This window comes from Peromyscus leucopus, chromosome 4 (genome assembly GCF_004664715.2).
Source record: "Peromyscus leucopus breed LL Stock chromosome 4, UCI_PerLeu_2.1, whole genome shotgun sequence".
In the NCBI taxonomy this organism is placed as follows: Eukaryota; Metazoa; Chordata; class Mammalia; order Rodentia; family Cricetidae; genus Peromyscus; species Peromyscus leucopus.
In genome coordinates, this window is record NC_051066.1 from 79,888,039 (window position 1) to 79,905,193 (window position 17,155).

The 17,155-nt window shown below is 39.5% G+C and overlaps 1 protein-coding gene across 1 annotated transcript in view; it reads left to right on the top strand.

The window, feature by feature from the left end:
- Ccdc73 (coiled-coil domain containing 73) overlaps window positions 1-17,155 on the top strand; it is a 94,453-nt gene that overhangs the window by 2,761 nt on the left and 74,537 nt on the right. The window contains 2 exon segments of the mRNA XM_028877886.2: window positions 6,413-6,484; window positions 16,488-16,559. Coding sequence (XP_028733719.1) covers window positions 6,413-6,484; window positions 16,488-16,559 — 144 coding nt within the window.

Genomic DNA, 17,155 nt, shown 5'->3' on the forward strand with positions numbered 1-17,155 from the left:
GTGGAGTCCATTTTGTGTTGGCCAACTGTTTCTGAGCTTGTGGTCTACTTAGGGGTATGGTTGATTATACCTAGTGTCTCTTCATTGAAGAAAACTGTTTTCTCCCTCTCCCAGAAGCTATCAATTGCAGATAGCTTCTTGGTTAGAGGTGGGATTTTTACCCGTTTCTCCTTCTGCATGTTGGGATCTTGTCAGGTTTGAACATGTGCACATTCTGTGCATGCTGTCGCAGTCTCTGTGAGTCCATGTGTGTCAGTCCTGTGTGTCTGGAAGACACTGCTTCCTTGCATCCATCACCCCTGGCTCTCTCAATTTTTCCAGCTCCTCTTCCACATAGATCTCTGAGACTTGAGGGGAGGAAGAAACACACATACTTACAGATTCAAAGCTAACCCACAAATAATTTATTTTTCAGGTTTTTTGTTGTTGTTTTTTGTTTTTGAGACAAGGTTTCTCCATGTAATTTTGGTCGCAGTCCTGGATCTCACTCTGTAGACCAGGCTGGCCTCGAACTCACAGAGATCTGCCTGGCTGTGCCTCCCAAGTGCTGGGATTAATGGTGTGTGCCACCACCGCCCAGCTATTTTTCAGTTTTAAGAGACTAGTCTCACAATGTAGCCCTGGCTGGCCTGGTACTTGTTGTGTAGACCAGGCTGGCCTGTAACTCAAAGGGATCTCCTTGCCTGTGTCTTTCCAGTGCTGGGATTAAAGGTGTGCACCGCTATGTTGGGCTAAATTGGTAATGATACAATTAAAAAAAAATGGGATGATTTAAATTAATAAAGATGTACAATTTAACAATCTGAATCCACAAAGCAGCTAATATTGAATCCATAGTATGTGCATTTTAGAATTTTGACTCCTTTTCTTCTTTATTTTGAGGCAGTCTCCTGTGCTCCAGGCTTGCCTTGAACTGGTGAAGCCAAGGATGGCCTTGAATTCCTGATCCTCCTGCCTCCATCTCTGAAGTGCTAGATTTTAGATAAGTACCAGTACATGCTGGGGGTTGAGCTCGGAGGGCTTCATTTATGCTAGGCAAGCTTGCTGTCAATTCCTCCCAAGTCCTAGATTTGATTCTGATAAATAACCTTGACAGACAGATCCATGGGATTACTGATAAGGAGTAAAGATGATCAATAATAGCACAGGGGTCACAAATTCAGGATTTGGGTGGTTGGCATATGACCACCATATAGGGTAGGAATTATGTTGAACTTGAGAGCCTATATTGTATTGTATTGAACAACATGGTAATTCCTATTTCAGTGTGAAATCTATTGGATTCTAAAAGTTAGAAGGGGTTTGAAAGTTTTTAAAAAGGATATATTTCTGATCCAAATCAGTTGTATAAGGAGGATGAAAGACCTTTACCATGAAGCTTTTAGAACATTAAAGTATGCATTTACTTGATGTCCTTTTATAAACCACTTCTGGGCCTGTACTTTTAAGAAGATTCATGTTTTGTAGGTCCAACATGCCATGCCAATTAACAACTGTGTTACTATATAGTGTGCATTATGATAAAATTATAAATAAAAATTACTTTAAAAATCAGTTAAGTATCCAATAGTAATAAGTCCTTGGGTTCTATGTAAACAATAAATATAATTCAATAGAATTTTAGATCATGTGAAGTAACAATGATTTGCTAAGAAAACAGAGAAAATAATCTTATATCACCTTTCAGTGCCATTACTATTGATTGGATCATTACAATCTGTAGAATACATACCTTTATTTTACATGGAATCTGATAAATGGATATTAGCCAAACTGCCAAAAGTAGCATTGCTATATACTTATACTTTCTTGGCATTTTACCTTCAAGTTTTCTATTAAGCTTATTTTTAATCTTTATTATTTAGCTTTTATGTTTTTCTTCACTCTATCAAGCAACTTTAAAAAGTTTTAATAAAAATTCCTATGAGATTGTCAATGAAAGAAAATAAATTTAGCAAGAAAAATCCTATCTCAAGTTCAATAAAGTATCCCAGAATATAGAATCCTATAAGTGCTTATTTTTTATTAGATGCCTTAGGACTACAAGGATTGAAGTGTTTTTACAAAAACCATAAAGGAGGAGTAATTTGATGGTTTATTTACTCTTTATAACCTTTAGAAAGTGCTGTGCTTCTTTAAAGTGCTTGCTTCAGGCTGTAGTTTTACAAGATGGGCTGTGTGTTGGTCAGACCCTTTCAATTCTTGACCCTGAACAGATTTAGGGACCTAGCACATACAGCAGGCGTGTGTTCAGGAAACCCAAACTGTAACTGGCTACTTTTACTCTCCTTTCAAATTTATAATCTGTCTTTCTAAAATTGCTCAATTCAATTTCTCCATGTTGTTTGATAAAATACTGTGCACTTTTCTGTATATTTTCTTAGTTTAATGAGCCAAAAGTTGCTCAAGAGAAATATCTCTAATATTGATGAAATGGCCCAAAAGTTCATTTTTAAAATAGTACTAAAGAGGCTGTTTTTATATTAACAAATTATAAGGAAGGTTTCTGATAGAGAAACTATTAACACAGTCCTATTAGTTATTTAAAAAATATTTATTTTTTCTTTTAATTGTGTGTGTGTGTGTGTGTGTGTGTGTGTGTGTGTTTGTGAATATGTGCATGTAAGTGCAGGTGCCAATGGAGGCGAGAGGCATTAGTTCTTCCTGGAGTTGGTGTTGGAGGCAGTTGTGAGCTGCCTGATGTGGGTGCTGGGCATTGAACTCATATCCTCTTAACCATTGTGCTGTCTTTCAGCCCTCATATCAGTTCTTAATTTTTATGTTTTTTTCATACAACTATTTCTAATTTTTATTTGAAAAATGTTCTACTAAAATCAGAATGTACTTACATATAGGCAAAAGGTTTTAAAAACGTACGTGTGTGTGTGTGTGTGTGTGTGTGTGTGTGTGTGTGTATGTGTATGATGTATTGGTAGACTCAAACTTGTCATGACATGTGTCAAGAAGTCAGAGATCAACTTTTGGTAGTCTGATTTCCCCTTCTATCATGTGGGTCATAGGGTCACTACACTTGTGCTGCAAGTACCTTTGCCCACTGTCCCATCTCACTGACCCTGGTATCGGATTTTCCAACTTGTGTGGGCTATAAAGAGTATGAAGAATTTTTGAAGCAGTGTATTATAGCAATCCCTATGTCTTATCATATCCACAATCTCTCTCTTTCTCTTTTTAAGATTTATTTATTATGTATACAGTGTACTGCCTGCATGTATACCTGCAGGCCAGAAGAGGGCGCCAGATCTCATTATAGATGGTTGTGAGCCACTATTTGGTTGCTGGGGATTGAACTCAGGACCTGTGGAAGAGCTGCCAGTGCTCTTAACCTCTGAGCCATCTCTCCAGCCCCAATCTCTTAAAGATATATAATTCGTATTTAAGAGACTTTGGAGACAGACTTATCTAAAATAAATAAATACATACATGTGCATTATATACAATATGTATTCATTTCTTCTAAAAACAGTGGTGTGAAAATGTAGAAGAGGACTGGAGAGGTCGCTCAGCAGTTAAGAGCACATATTGCTCAGCAGAGGACCTGGGTTTGGTTTCTGGCACCTACACGGTTGTAGCTAGAGTTTTCCTGCCTTGCCCACAGTCAGGACAAATCTTTGTCACCCACCGGTCCCACAGCCACTCAGACCCAACCAAGTAAACACAGAGACTTATGTTGCTTACAAACTGTATGGCCGTGGCAGGCTTCTTGCTAACTGTTCTTATATCTTAAATTAACCCATTTCTATAAATCTATACCTTGCCACGTGGCTTGTGGCTTACTGGCGTCTTCACATGCTACTTGTCATGGTGGTGGCTGGCAGTGACTCCTTCCTCCTTCCTGTTCTTTCTTTTCTCTCTGTTAGTCCCGTCTATACTTCCTGCCTAGCCACTGGCCATTCAGTGGTTTTTTTATTGACCAATCAGAGCATTTGACATACAGACCATCCCACAGCACACGGTGACTCACAGCTTACTCTAATTTGGGATCAAATACAAGCTCTAGTGTTAACAATGCCCATCGTATCAGTTACTTGGGTGGTTGAGCTGGGAGTTCCAGACAAACCTGGGCAGTATAATAAGATCTTACCTCAAATATAAACAAGCAAATAAAACGCTGGCTCCCAGTGGGCCTGCTGTGTAATGTTGGGTGGCATGACTAACTTTGGCTGTCAGCCTGACACAAACCTAGAGTCATTTAGGAAGAGGGAACCTCAACAAATTGCCCAGACAGATCAGACTGGCCTGTGACCATGTCTGTGAAATATTTTTCTTTCTTTCTTTCTTTCTTTCTTTCTTTCTTTCTTTCTTTCTTTCTTTCTTTTTTTTTTTTTTTTTTTTTTTTTTTCTTTCTTTCTTTTTTTTTTTTTTTTTTTTTGTTTTTCGAGACAGGGTTTCTCTGTGTAGCTTTGTGCCTTTCCTGGAACTCACTTTGGAGACCAGGCTGGCCTCGAACTCACAGAGATCCGCCTGGCTCTGCCTCCCGAGTGCTGGGATTAAAGGCGTGCGCCACCACCGCCCGGCTGAAATATTTTCTTAAATGCTAACTGATGTAAGAGGGTTTGCTGTACTGTGAGCTGCCATTCTTGGGTCTGTGGGCCTGGACTGAATAAAAATGGTAGTGAGGCAAACCAGTAGGCAGCACTGCTCCATGGTCTCTGCTTCAGTTTCTGCCTGAGCTCCTGCCCTGACTTTCCTTGATGGTAGACTGCAACCTGCAAGGCAAATATACCCCTTCCTCCCTGTGGTTAGTGTTTTATAAGGTTGACACAAACTAGAGTTGCCTGTGGGCATGTCTATGGGGCATTTTCTTGATGATTGATTTGGCAGTATCCAGCCCACTGTGGGTGCTGTTACTGATGGGAAGGTGGTTTTGGACTAAGAAATAAGGAAGCAAGCTAAGCAAGCCAGTAAGCCATGGTCCTTCATGGTCTGTGCTTCAGTGCCTGCCTCCAGGTTCCTGCCTTGAGTTGCTTCCTTGGCTGCTCTTGATGCTGGAATATAAACTGTGAACTGAGATAAACCTTCTCAAGTTGCTTTGGTTAGGGTGTTTATCACAACATCAGAAAGCAAACTAGGACATCGATAAACTATCCCTTTGCTACCTCAGTTTCTTCAGCTAAAATAGGAAGAGTACCCGTCTTAAAAAATTGTCTCCTGGATCAATCAATATATACATAAAACTGAGAACACTATCATGGTAAAAATCTTATAATCTACTTTCCTACTAAAACATAGTGTAACCACATTGACATGGTGAAAGCAGTACCTTCGACATTAAAAAAATCTTTTAAAAGATTTATTTTTTTTATGTTTTTGAGTGTTTTACTTGGTGCTCTTGAAGTTCGGAAGAGGATGTCTGATCCCCTGGAATTAGAGTAAGTTGTGAGCCACTGTGTAGGTGCCAGGAACCAAACCCAGGTCCTCTGCTGAGCAATATGTGCTCTTAACTGCTGAGCGACCTCTCCAGTCCTCTTCTACATTCTAACACAACTATTTTTAGGAATATATGCATAGTGTGTATAATGCATATGTGTGTATTTATTTATTTTTACATAAGTCTCCCAATGTTACTCAACCGGTCTTGAACTTGAAATTCGTCTGTCTCCTTTTTGAGTAGATGAGTTTACCATCTCTGGCATGCATTACCATCTCTGGCCAGTCAGTTTTAATTATAGATATATATTACTGCAAGAGATTCTAATGTCACCTTCGCTTTTTTGTGTAGCATATAATGTTGGTATTTGTTGGCATGTATTTCCTTCCTTCTTTCAATTTTAGAAAAACCCTGGTTGTGTCTTAGGGTTCACTTCTTACTGGTATGAGTCAGAGAAGTCCTCATTGGTAGTATTCATGAAGTACTCTTCCCTGTCAGTGACTGAATTTAATTAGAGATTACATGTAACCCCATTATGGCAATGAGGTAATAGGGCATGCATGTTGGGAAGCTTCTGGGGAAGACTATCTTTTTATTAAGACTGTATTTTTTCTTTAAGGAAATTTTGATGATGATGATGACGATGATGATGTGTTTGTGTGCTCATGCGACACCATATGTGTGATGGTCAGAGAAAATGTTTGTGAAGTAGGTTATTTTCTTCTACCTTTACATGGATTCTAGGGATTGAACTAAGACCCTCATGTTCTAAGAGATGCACCTGCCTCTGCCTCCTAAGTGCTGATATTAATGTGTGTCCACCATGCCCAACCTTATCCAGATTTTAGATTACTTGATTGATATAGGGCCACAGTCCTCTGCTGGATTTATAAATTTAATTTGTAGAATGCTAGGTTTTCCTCTGTGAATGTGAAGGTGTGCCATTTCTGTCTCACTAGAAAAAGCTGGAACTAAATGCCTTAAGTTTTAGTTTTCATAACATCCTTTTTCTTTTCAATTTAGGAAGCAGAGACTCAATATGAAGAGCAGATTGCTAAAATTATTACGGAGACACAAGAACTGAAATGGCAAAAGGTTAGTATTCCCCTTTCAGATTACCATCTTCAGCATCTGTTTAAAACACATTCCAGGGCTGGAGGGACGCTCAGTGGCCAAGACCACCTGTTGCTCTTGCAGAGGACCTGGTTCCTTTTCCCAGCACCAAGATGGAGCTCAATCATCCATAACTCCATTTCCAGAGCATCTGATAACCTTTTCTTGCCTCTGTAGGTTCCAGACCTGGACATGGTATATATACATACATGTAGGCAAAACATTTATACATGTAAAATAAAGTAAATCTTATATTCTAATATTTACTACAAGTTTTTAAAGTTTCATACATATATTTGGAGGTAGTATAGCATTTGAAACATGTGCTCGTGACAATTCCCACCAAAATCAATGGTATTTGTGGCTTCAGAATTTTTAAGCTATCTGATATAACACTGAGGACAATTCTGCTGAACACCTGTTTCCATCTAACAGATGTTATAGGGAATGAGTGTTTTTGAGAGTGGTGAAAGCTCAGGGCTAGGCCCATGTTTCCGCAGGGTGGTGTATCACGTAACCAAACAGAAAAAGTGTACGTTGTGATTTTATTTGCAATCTTATCTCCATTAACGCATTCATGGTAACACTTCTTATGCCTTTCCATCAAAGTACAGTTAACACCTAAAGAGCAAAGATTAAGTTGATGCTTCTCCTTCTTAGGGGTAATGTCTCAGATTAACAATTCAAATGACAGAGTTGAAATCTGACTAGAAGTAATGGGAAATTTTAAGGTAAGTCTGGCTCACATGGTGGTACAGAATATGGGAGTTACCAGGGCAGGATTATGTGAGGGACAGACCTACAGTCCTGTCCACGGAGAGAGAAAACAGGTGACCACTAAGTGAAAACTGAACTTTGCATAGATTTTTAACTATAAGTCGTACTTTGTTTCTGAGTTTGTTTGAGACTAAGTCTTGCTCTCCACTTTGGTCTTGAATGACTGAGCTCAGGTGATCTTTTTATCTCAGCTTTCTGAGTAGCAGAGACTACAGATGCGCCTGGCTATATCTGTTTTTTAGATGGGGAGAATCAACAGTATTAAATTCAGAATAGGAGAGGCTGGAAAGGTGGCCCATTGGTTAAGAGCATTGGCTGCTCTTCTAGAGGACTCAGGTTTAATTCCCAGTATCCACATGGTAGCTCACAACTGTTTGTAACTCCAGTTCCAGGAGATCCAATGCCCTCTTCTGGACCCCACAGGTACTAGGCATGCATATGGTCTACAGACATACATTCAGACAAAAAACTCAAACACATTAAAAAAAATAAAATTCAGTAATTCAGTATATTAAAAAATTTAATGTAATTTTTTTAATGTATGTGCAGTATGTTTTAACCAAAATAACCTTAAATTTGTATCAATATACAAAAATCCATATCAATGTAAAATATTTATAACTATTACTTGCTTTTTTCATTTTTTTTATTTTTTTCCTTTTATTTTATTTTACAATACCATTCAGTTCTACATATCAGCCATGGATTCCCTTGTTCTCCCCATCCTGCCCCCCTCCCCTTCCCCCCAGCCCACCCCCCATTCCCCCACGTCCTCCAGGGCAAAGCCTCCCCCGAGGACTGAGATCAACCTGATAGATTCAGTCCAGGCAGGTCCAGTCCCCTCCTCCCAGACTGCGTCAAGCATCCCTGCATAAGCCCCAGGTTTCAAACAGTCAACTCATGCAATGAGCACAGGACCCGGTACCACTGTCTAGAAGCCTCCCAAACAGATCAAGCCAATCAACTGTCTCACTTATTCAGAGGGCCTGATCCAGTTGGGGGCCCCCTCAGCCTTTGGTTCATAGTTCATGTGTTTCCATTCGTTTGGCTATTTGTCCCTGTGCTTTATCCAACCTTGGTTTCAACAATTCTCGCTCATAAAAACCCTCCTCTTTCTCACTAATTAGACTCCCGGAGCTCCACCTGGGGCCTAGCGGTGGATCTCTGCATCCAGATCCCTCAGTCCTTGGACAGGGTTTAATGTAATTCTTTTTAAAATACCAAGAGCATGTTTGGGAGTACTTAGGCTGATTCCAAGACTTGTATAAACATAGAGGAATAGCCTGGAAAGTAATAGGGGAAAAAAGGAGAATGATGTAGTGACACTTTGATCCTTAAACATATTATAGAGCTATAAAATAATTAAATAGGGCTAGTGAGATGGCTCAGCTGGTAAAGGTACCTACTGCCAAGTCCGATGCTTGAGTTCAATCCTCCCACTCCCTCTACACATGCCTGTGACCTCTACACATGTGCATGCACATACACATATACATGTACACACAAATAAATAAAGATTTAAAAGTTAAAATAGTTTTGTTGTATATATCAATATGTATTCAGTAGACATACCATAATACAATCCAGAAACAGAGCCAAATACATATGGTAATTTAATTAATGATAGAATTAGCTTTTAAGTCAACAAGGAAGAATAGATTATTTAATAAATAGTATTAAAACTGGGTGTCAGTGGGAGAAAAATAAAGCCAGATTCCTATAGTACTTTACAAACTTGTATAAATGAAGAAACTGTCCACAGTGTTAGCAGTGTGAAAATTACTGTGCTGTGTTGACTAGAATATCATTAAACAACCTGTTAAGAACAGCTGTATTTATTAGAACTCATTGTAGTTTGAACATTTTATAATCTCAAGGTTTCAAAAGAGGCATATCAAGATGAGAATATAGAGAGGGTTTGTAGGTTTAGGCTCAAATGCCTTTAGGTGGATAATTTTAAGTTGGGGGGCTGATTGGGATTGAAAAATTTGTGATGCAATATTTTAAGATAGATCAGGGTAGCAACATGAGGATCTTGAAGCTAGTTTTGAGAATGAAGTATTTATTTTTTTATAAACTAGGTGTTTTACCCAAGTAAACAAGTACCTTAAAGCTTTTGCATTGGTCCAAAACAGTGGCAGTTTTCTTATTTTTTTAAACGTTCTTATGAAAATAACTACTAGGCACAGGTTTCTGACACAAACAAAAGAGTATTGGTGCTGGTGTTCTCAGAACCTCTTAGTTCTGAATGTTCTGTTCTTTTTTTCAAGTGAGTTCATTTCTCAGTCCTCACCCCCTTCTTCAACTTGACCCAGAGAGGAGACTATTATTATTTAGGATGCATAAATCAAATCTACACTGTTTTATGAAGTCATAGTAGCATGTATGAGTGATCCTGGTGATGTCTGTTTATATTTTATATATATTTCCTGTCTTTTTTGATTGTTAGTTCATTAGATAGGACAATATCTATAAAACAGTTTTTTTCAAACATGGCTTCCAAATATCTCATTTCTTTGGAGTCATTTCCAGACGATATCTTTGAGTTTTAAGTCATGTAGGAGAAATGTGCTAACATTCAGTGTTGATACGATTTTTAAACACATTTTATGTATTCCTTTGAGTACTTTACTAGGTTTGTCTGAAGTAAGGAAATGCCTCAAATCAGGGGAGAAATAGCCAGTTTTATAGGGCAGTGTCTAACAAGTTTGTGTGGTGAAAGCCAATGTCTGTAGAGCATGTGGACATCACAGTCTTAGAAGTTGGAGGTAGTGGGAGAGCATTTTGGTGATATATTGTGTACCATAATAAAATTTGCCTGAAGATCAGAGAACAGAATAAGCCACTAGATTAAACATAGATGCCAGGCAGTGGTGGCACACACCTTTAATCCTAGCACTCAGAAGGCAGAGATCTGTCTGGATCTCTGTGAGTTCATAGCCACCCTGGACTACATGAGATTGATCCAGTCTAGGAGAGAAACAGAGCCAGGCAGTGGTGGCACACACCTTTAGTCCTAGCACTTGAGATCTCATGCCTTTGCTTGGGAAGCACACACATCTTTAATCCCAGGAAGTGATGGAGAAAGATGTATAAGATGTGAGGAGACAGGAACTAGAGGCTTTTTCAGGCTGAGGAGTTGGTGAGATAAGAAGTGGTGGCTATGGCTTGTTCCTTTGTCTGTCTGATCTTTCAGCATTTACCCCACTATCAGACTCTGGGTTTTTTATTAATAAGACCATTTTAAGATTCGTGTTACAGAGCATGACAGTGTTATAGCACTGACATGTTGTTGACTCTTTTTCCTTAAGACTGCAGATGATGGAGACAGTGAGTTTCTGAATTAATGACAAGGGTTTACAAGGTTTTCTAATAAAATTGCTGGTAAAACATCACTAGAGAACCTGTTTAGAAATACAGCACCAAGAAATTCTTTTTACCCTCAGAACTGGAGCTCCATGGCAAGAAGTTTCAGTCCATCCTGGGAAGAAGTAGGCACTGATGAGAACACAGTCAGAATCCTACACAATGGTGTAGGGTTAATTTTAGGAAGCCTGTTTACAGGAACTGAGGCTAAGGATCTACAAGAGTGACAGTTTAATCAGGCGGTTTCTACTGACGCAGGAAGTATAACAAGGACAGCCTCAGCAGTCTTAGTAAAACTTGTGTTAGTGCTGTAATTAGTACGTGTCTAGTCAGTCCTATTCTGATGGGTCATCTCATGTAAATGTTTTAAGAAAATTCCACTAAGGTCCTCTGGTGCCACCAAGTGTTTGTCCTGAAAGTGTCCCGAAAGAGATTCCTTATGTAATTTACTATCACATTTTCTTTATAGCATGGAGCCAGTTGTGAGCATTCCAAAATAGCCTTTAAAAATCTCTCAAAAGATTTGGCTTTTGGGGTATTACAGAGCCCAGGATCATGTATCATGATTAGCTAGGGCATTTGCTCTGGCCTTTCTGTCATCCTTTTTAGTGCATATGTGTCCTCAGGAAGCATTAGAACATTGGAATGGCTGACTTTACAACTTGGATTCCTGCCGAAATTCTAAATCTAAACCCTCATTGTTTCTACAGTATTTTGAAATTATGGCTATCTGCAGAAGCACACCTGATGATAATGTTAACTCACTTCTCTCCTGACAGTTGGCAAGCTTTGTTGAGTAAGATAGATTCTGTCATCTTGATTCGTTTACCTCTGTTAAGGAACCATAATATAGAGTTCAGTGGAGACTGTGGTAGCATGCCTGGTATTTTTCCTACTTCAATTTGAAAACTTACTATCAACAAATAAGATTAAACCTATATTTAATTTAGGGAGAGTACCTGTCTTAGTTAGGGTTTCTTTTGCTGTGGAGAGACACTATGACCATGACAACTCTTGTAAAGGAAAACATTTAATTGGGGTAGCTTACATTTTCAGCGGTTTAGTCTATTATCATCATGGTGGACATGGTGGCGTGCAGGCAGACATGGTGCTGGAGAAACTGAGGGTGGAGAAGGAGCTATATCTGCAGGCAATAGGATATGGTCTGGAACGCTGGGTGTGGCTTGAGCATATATGAGACCTCAAAGACCACCCCCACAGTGACACACTTCCTCCAACAAGAGCATACCTATTCCAACAAAGCCATACCTCCTAATAGTGCCACTCCTAATGAGCTTAATGGGGGCCAATTACATTCTTGCTACTACAGTGCCTAACCAATCAGTTTGCATCATAGTCCTTGCTTAGAGACTAGATTGTCAGGATTTCTCCTTTGAATTACAAGAACTAACAGTCTTTAAAAAAGTTTAGTCCCTCGTAGCCCTGACTGGCCTGGAACTTGCTGTGCATGCGAGGCTGGCCTGGAACTCACTGAGATCTGCTTGCCTCTGCATTCTGAGTGCTAGGATTAAAGGTGTGAATAATACCACACTTGGCCAATCATTTTTCACTTAAAACTGTATTACATTTAAGTCCTTAAATATGCATATATAAAATAAATACCAATGTATGTATATGTATGAGTATAAAATGAATAATATATAAAAGCAGAATGAATATATTCTCTCTGTCTTTTTCTCTCTCTCTCTCTCTCTGTGTGTGTGTGTGTGTGTGTGTGTGTGTGTGTGTGTGTGTGTGTGTGTTGTGGAAAGCTGTCCTCTAGGCATGACATGGCTGTTGCTGTCTTGAAATCAGAACCATTGTGCAAACTGTGTGAGGTCCTCACAAGAGTTGGTTCACTGGTGGGAGAGCATATGCCAGCCGCTGATGTGCCCATGAGAAGGAAGTTCTGGTTTATCTTTTCTTAAAGATGGGGCGTGATGAGGTGGAAGGAAAAGAGGTACAAATTATATCTGTGTTAAGTAGCTCCCTATGGTATCAAAATTTTGGAACCCATTAAAATAATCCAACAGTGCATACTGGACAGCGAGGTGAAGATGAGAACAAGGGAACAAACATAAGGCCCAGTTCACCAAGCTGCTTAGCTGTGTTTTCCTTATAGTTGAGATGGAGGAACCTTGATGCTAACATGGGTGTGTGGGGGTGTTGGTGATCTTGCTAGACTCCATGGTGAGTTGGAGGAGGTTAAAGAGGCTCTGGTGGATCTGTGTAGCTTAGGTTGGCATATAATTTGGATTTGTAAAGTGCAGAAGTGATCAAGAGGGATGAGAATTAAAAAAATTTAAAAAAACAGAGACAAGATTTGTCTCAAGACAAAGTATCTAGGAAAAAAAAAAACAAGAAACCAAATTTGGTGCTTTTAAACCCATGGAAGGCTTTTAAGCCCAAACAACAACAGTTCATCCGCTACAGGGGTCACAACAACAACAACAGAAACAAATGAAAGAACAGTGCAAGCAAAAGAACGATTAGGGCTTCATAGACCCAGCTTGCCCTCTATGAAGAGGGCTCAGTATATATTGCTAACCCCTTTGAATAGCTTACAGATTTAGAAAAGCTTCTTAAATGTGTGCAAGTACATCTGAAGGAGCAAGGATGGGAAGTCAGTGTGTGCACATGGTACAGGGTGTGGTGATATTGTGTTCCCCCAAATATTGTGCACCCTAATAAACTTATCTGGGATCAGAGAACAGAACAGCCACTAGATATAAAGGCCAGAAAATGGTGGCACACACGCCTTTAATCCTATCACTTGGGAGGCAGAGATCCATCTGATCTCTGTGAGTTTAAAGCCACACTGGAAACAGTCAGGCATGGTGACTCATGCCTTTAATCCCAGGAAGTGATGGCAGGGAGCAAAAAGGTATATAAGGCATGAGGACCAGGAACTAGCCTGGATAAGCTGATTAAGCTTTTAGACTTTTGAGCAGCAGTTCAGCTGAGACCCATTCGGATAAGGACTCAGAGGCTTCCAGTCTGAGGAAACAGGATCAACTGAGGAATTGGCAGGGTGAGGTGGCTGTGGCTTGTTCTGTCTCTCTGATCTTCCAGTGTTCACCCCAATACCTGGCCCTGGGTTTGTTTTTATTAATAAGAACTTTTCAGATTCCTGCTACAACAGGGCATAGCTGTGAGGTCCTGGGAGTTTTATGGTTGGGTAAGGTACACTTGCAACTCAACCAGGTGACTGAGTAAATCTTACAGGAGTGTGTGCCTTTAGGTGTGAAAATATCAGCTAGGGAGTTTAAATGCAGAAGGTACATTGTGTGTTTTGGAAAAGGTTACTTAGACCATAAGATTTTGTTAGTCAGGGAGGCCCATGATACCCCACAAACAAGGCAGCTCTTGCAACTGCTGTTGGCTCTGTGCCAACTACATGGTAAAAGTACTTCTGAACAAACTGCATTCTTGGGTTGCAGAACATGGGGAAATAAAGCTGAGAGAGGAAGGGCAGCTCCTTCCCTGCTTTTGTAGTATCAGAAGACACTGTGCAGACTGCTGGAGAGAATTGTTTAACAGTCACTTGTGAGTCTTGTGTGCTACCCTAGCAACGTGCTAGGCAAGATGTGCCCACTGACTGGTACAATAGTGGTACAATCATTATGGATGTAAACAATTTTGATTGTATTTAAGGTCTGTTTCACAGGAAGGGGCACACATTTAGTACTGTATGCCAGGGTGAAAACTGTGGCCAGGAAAGATGTAGGCTCCAGCAGGGAAACTATTACTAACATTTTGCTAAATGAATATGATGTAGTTTGCTCTGCTTCCAGGGTGCTGGGGTTAAAGGTATGCAGTACCACTGCCTGGCTTCTTTTCTGTTCCTCTCAGTGCTAGGATTGAACCTAAGGTCTCATGCATGCTTGGCAGGCATTCTACCTCTGAGTCCACCCAGCTGTGTACCAAGGAGGCCAACTTTTTTCCTTTTTCTAAAAAAAAAAAAATGTGTGTAAATATTTTTAGTCATTTTTATTTTATGCATGCTAGAAGAGGTCATTAGATCCTATTATAGATGGTTGTGAGTCACCATGTGGTTGCTGGGAATTGAACTCAAGACCTCTGGAAGAGCAGCCAGTGCTCTTAACTGTTGCCATCTCTAGCCCACTTATTTCTTCTCCTCCCTTTCAGGCCTATTTAAAAAAAAAAATAACAAGAATGATTAATTAAAAAAATGTGTGTGGGGCTGGGCATAGTGGCTCAGGACTTTAATCCCAGCATTTGAGAGGCAGAGGTGAGTGAATCTCTTTGAGTTCCAGGCTAGCCTGATCTACAGATCAGAGTGAGTTCCAGGACAGTCAGAGCTACATAGTGAGACCCTGTCTTAAAAATCAAAACCAAAACCAAACAAAAAAGTTTTTTTTTTTTTTTTTTTTTTTTTTTTTGTGTGTGTGTGTGTGTGTGTGTGTGTGTGTGTGTGTGTCCGTCCCATATGTGCAGCTGTCCATTAAGGCCAAAAGAGGATGTTGAATCCTGAAGTTACAGGCAGTGGATGTAAGTGCTGGGAACTGAACTCTGGAAGAGCAGCAGTGTTTTAACCGTTGAGCCATCTCTGTAGCTAGCTCCTTAACTTTGAAATAAATAAAATAGAAAACACTTAAAATTAAATATTTAGCCTAACGAATCAGACATAGCTTTCACCTGAAAAAGGGGAGAGGTGAGAAATTGAATCACATAAGTGCGATAAAAAATGCCTGGGGATGGGGAAATGGCCTGGTGGGTAAAGTGCTTGCTATACAAGTGTGAGGACTGCGTTTGGGTTCTCAGAACCCGTGTAAAGCCAGATGAGGTAGTGTGTGCCCGTAATCCCAGTGCTCGCTCCTCCAGTGAGATGGCAAGGTGGAGACGCGGCAATCCCTAGGAACACGCTGGCCAGTTAGCCTGAGTACAAAGCAGGGAGTCAGAACCTGTCTCAGACAAGGTGGACCAACCCCTGAGTTGTCTGTCACCTCCACCCTTGCCTTTGTGGCAGTGCAGGCTTGCACTCACAACACACACAAAGTTGCGAGTGTAATTCTTTGCTGTGCTTTGGTTTTACAAAAAATAGTTTGGTCACCTTAAAGAAATAAATGTCATTGAACATATACACTTAGATAATAAAATTGGCTCCTCTGGAAATCCCAACTCCAAGACTACAATTCTTCTTGTGTACTAGGGTCGTTTGTTAATTTTAATTAAATAAGTTAGAATTCCTCCCTCCCTCCCCCTCCCTTTCTTTTTTTCTTTCATAACACCTTAGACTAACCTCGAACAATCTGTGTCACCGTGGTGGGCCTTGAATTCCTAATCTTTACCTCCCATGTGCTGTGACAACAGGTGTGCCTCACCATGTCTGGCTTGGCATTGAAGAAAGCTTCAAAGCCAGCTGTGTCTAGAGTCTAAAAGTTTAAAAAGCAATGTATTTTTATTATGAAGAAGCAAATGAAAGCAAAATTTATGTATAATTCTATTACAAAAAGATAATTAAATTGGTTAAAATCATATTTCAAGAGAATAGAAATAAATGTACTTTAAAATATTTTCATATTGATTATTTTATTATACAAGTGCTTTATCTTCATGTATATATGTATATCGTGGGCGTGCCTGGTGCCCACAGAAGTCAGAAGAGAGCATCCAATGCCCTGGAATTGGAGTTACCAATGATTTGAGCTGGGTCCTCTGTAAGAACAAGTTTTCTTAACCTCTGAGCCATCTCCCCAGCTGCCCGTGTTTCACTTATTTTCATTGTAAACCTAATTGAGTTTTAAAGTAAGAAAACTTACTAAACTTTGTTTTAACTTCTCATAATGTTCTTTTTCTTTTCTCATAATTTTAAAAACAGGAGACTCTTCGGAATCAAAAGGAGGCATTAATAAAGGAACATAAAGAAGCAATGGGAGTTTTTAAGAATCAGGTGACTTTTATGATAGACGAACTGCAATTGAAAATTGTATATTTTTTCTCTCTTTAGTGAGTATTATGACAAACTATTCTCTGCACACACAGAAAACAAAAGTAACAATGTTATGGAAACTAGGAAATAAAATTTTTACTTATAACTCATGTTAGTGTAGAGAAGTTTGGAAAAAAAATGTTTTCTTGGTGATGTAGATGTATCTGTCCTGTCCTAAATAATTTTGATATGTGCTCATTCACCCTCTTTCTTTTGTAAAAGTATGTTATTGTCTTACCTTTCCTGTACTGCTTCTTTACTGGAGTCAGTCTATTGAACCATGCATGGTTCATGGGTCAACTCTCCAGAAAATAAAAAGGTTAAGAGGAAGATGTGAAACCAGGCATGATGGCATATGTCTTTAATCCCAGCACTCTGGAGACAGAAGCAAATGGATTTCTGTGAGTTCAGATGGATATCTGTGAGTTTAAGGCCAGCCTGGTCTATATTTCAAGTTCCAGGCTAGCTGGAATAGAGATACATAGACTTTGTCTAAAAACAAACAACAACAACAAAAAAACCCAAACAAACAAAAAAAAACAAACAAACCATAACAA